The 1,003-nt window shown below is 63.4% G+C and overlaps 1 protein-coding gene across 1 annotated transcript; it reads right to left on the bottom strand.

Moving 5' to 3' along the window:
- Positions 1-356: 356 nt before the first annotated feature.
- On the bottom strand, positions 357-889 carry NGA_0077200 (uncharacterized protein; the record flags this gene model as incomplete). Its single annotated transcript, XM_005855321.1, has 3 exons — positions 357-458; positions 532-613; positions 831-889. 3 exons carry the CDS (start codon positions 887-889, stop codon positions 357-359), a joined length of 243 nt encoding a protein of 80 aa, XP_005855383.1.
- Between the last annotated feature and the right edge of the window lie 114 nt (positions 890-1,003).

Genomic DNA, 1,003 nt, shown 5'->3' on the forward strand with positions numbered 1-1,003 from the left:
GACTTCCCACTCCCCCCGCCTCCATCCCTTCCTCCGCAGACCCCCAGAGGAGACGCGCCGCCAGGGACGGGTAGAGCGACCGGAACATGGGCGCCAGACGAGGGAGCAGGCGGATGTAGGGGATGTACCTGTCGAGGGAGATAAGGGTGAGAGGCGTAAACGACAAGGTGAGCGATGGCGGTGGTGTGCCGTGATAGGTAGGACTGTTTAGTCCTCCCTTGTGAGTCTCGCTACCACCTTCCCTCCCTCCCCGTCGCCGCCCCTCCTCCCTCTTTACCCCAAAGCCTCCTTCCCATAGCGCCTGAGTCTCCCCGAGGCCCGAGAAAGAGCGGCACGGCGACCCTGGTCCGGTGCGTTCAAAGGGTGGGAAGGTGAGGGGCGGGAGGACGCTGGATCCTGCTGTTAAGGATGGAACATGCGCGGAACCAGAGGGTCAAGAAGGCGTTGAGGTGGACCGTCTGGCAGGAAAGGAGCTTCGTCGACTGCGGGGAACGAGGCAGAGTTCGAAATCTGGCGTGGGCAGGCACATACCTGTTTTTGGACCTCCGCCATGGGCGAGTAGCGGAGGAGGAGCCAGACCAGGGGGCGGCCCGTCATGCGCTGCGCCAGGATCCTGGAGGAGGGGAGGAGGTGAACGAGAGGGGAGGAGGGAATAGAGGAGGGAAGGGGAGGAGAAAGAGCATGGATGAAGCATGAAAATAGCATTTTAAGCCAGCTAGACGAGGAAGGGAATGAGAGACACGATAGCTGCACCAAGGTTCCCTCCTTCTCCCGCCCCTCTCTCCCTCCCCTGTCCTGTCCTCCCTTCGTCCCCGCCCGCCCCTCCCCACCTGCTCCTCTCCCGCTTCTTCAACGTCTTCAGGCGGGTGGGGCCCCACTCTGGCGTCATCCCAATCCCTCCATAGCTCCGGACCAAGGCAGTGTCCCTCTCTCCTTGGGGCAGGCCCAATCCGCGCGCGAGGGCGTCCCGGTCGGCGCTAGAAGGGAAGGGAGGGAGAAAGGG

The sequence above is a fragment of the Nannochloropsis gaditana genome (assembly GCF_000240725.1).
Source record: "Nannochloropsis gaditana CCMP526 unplaced genomic scaffold scaffold226, whole genome shotgun sequence".
Lineage (NCBI taxonomy): Eukaryota > Eustigmatophyceae > Eustigmatales > Monodopsidaceae > Microchloropsis > Microchloropsis gaditana.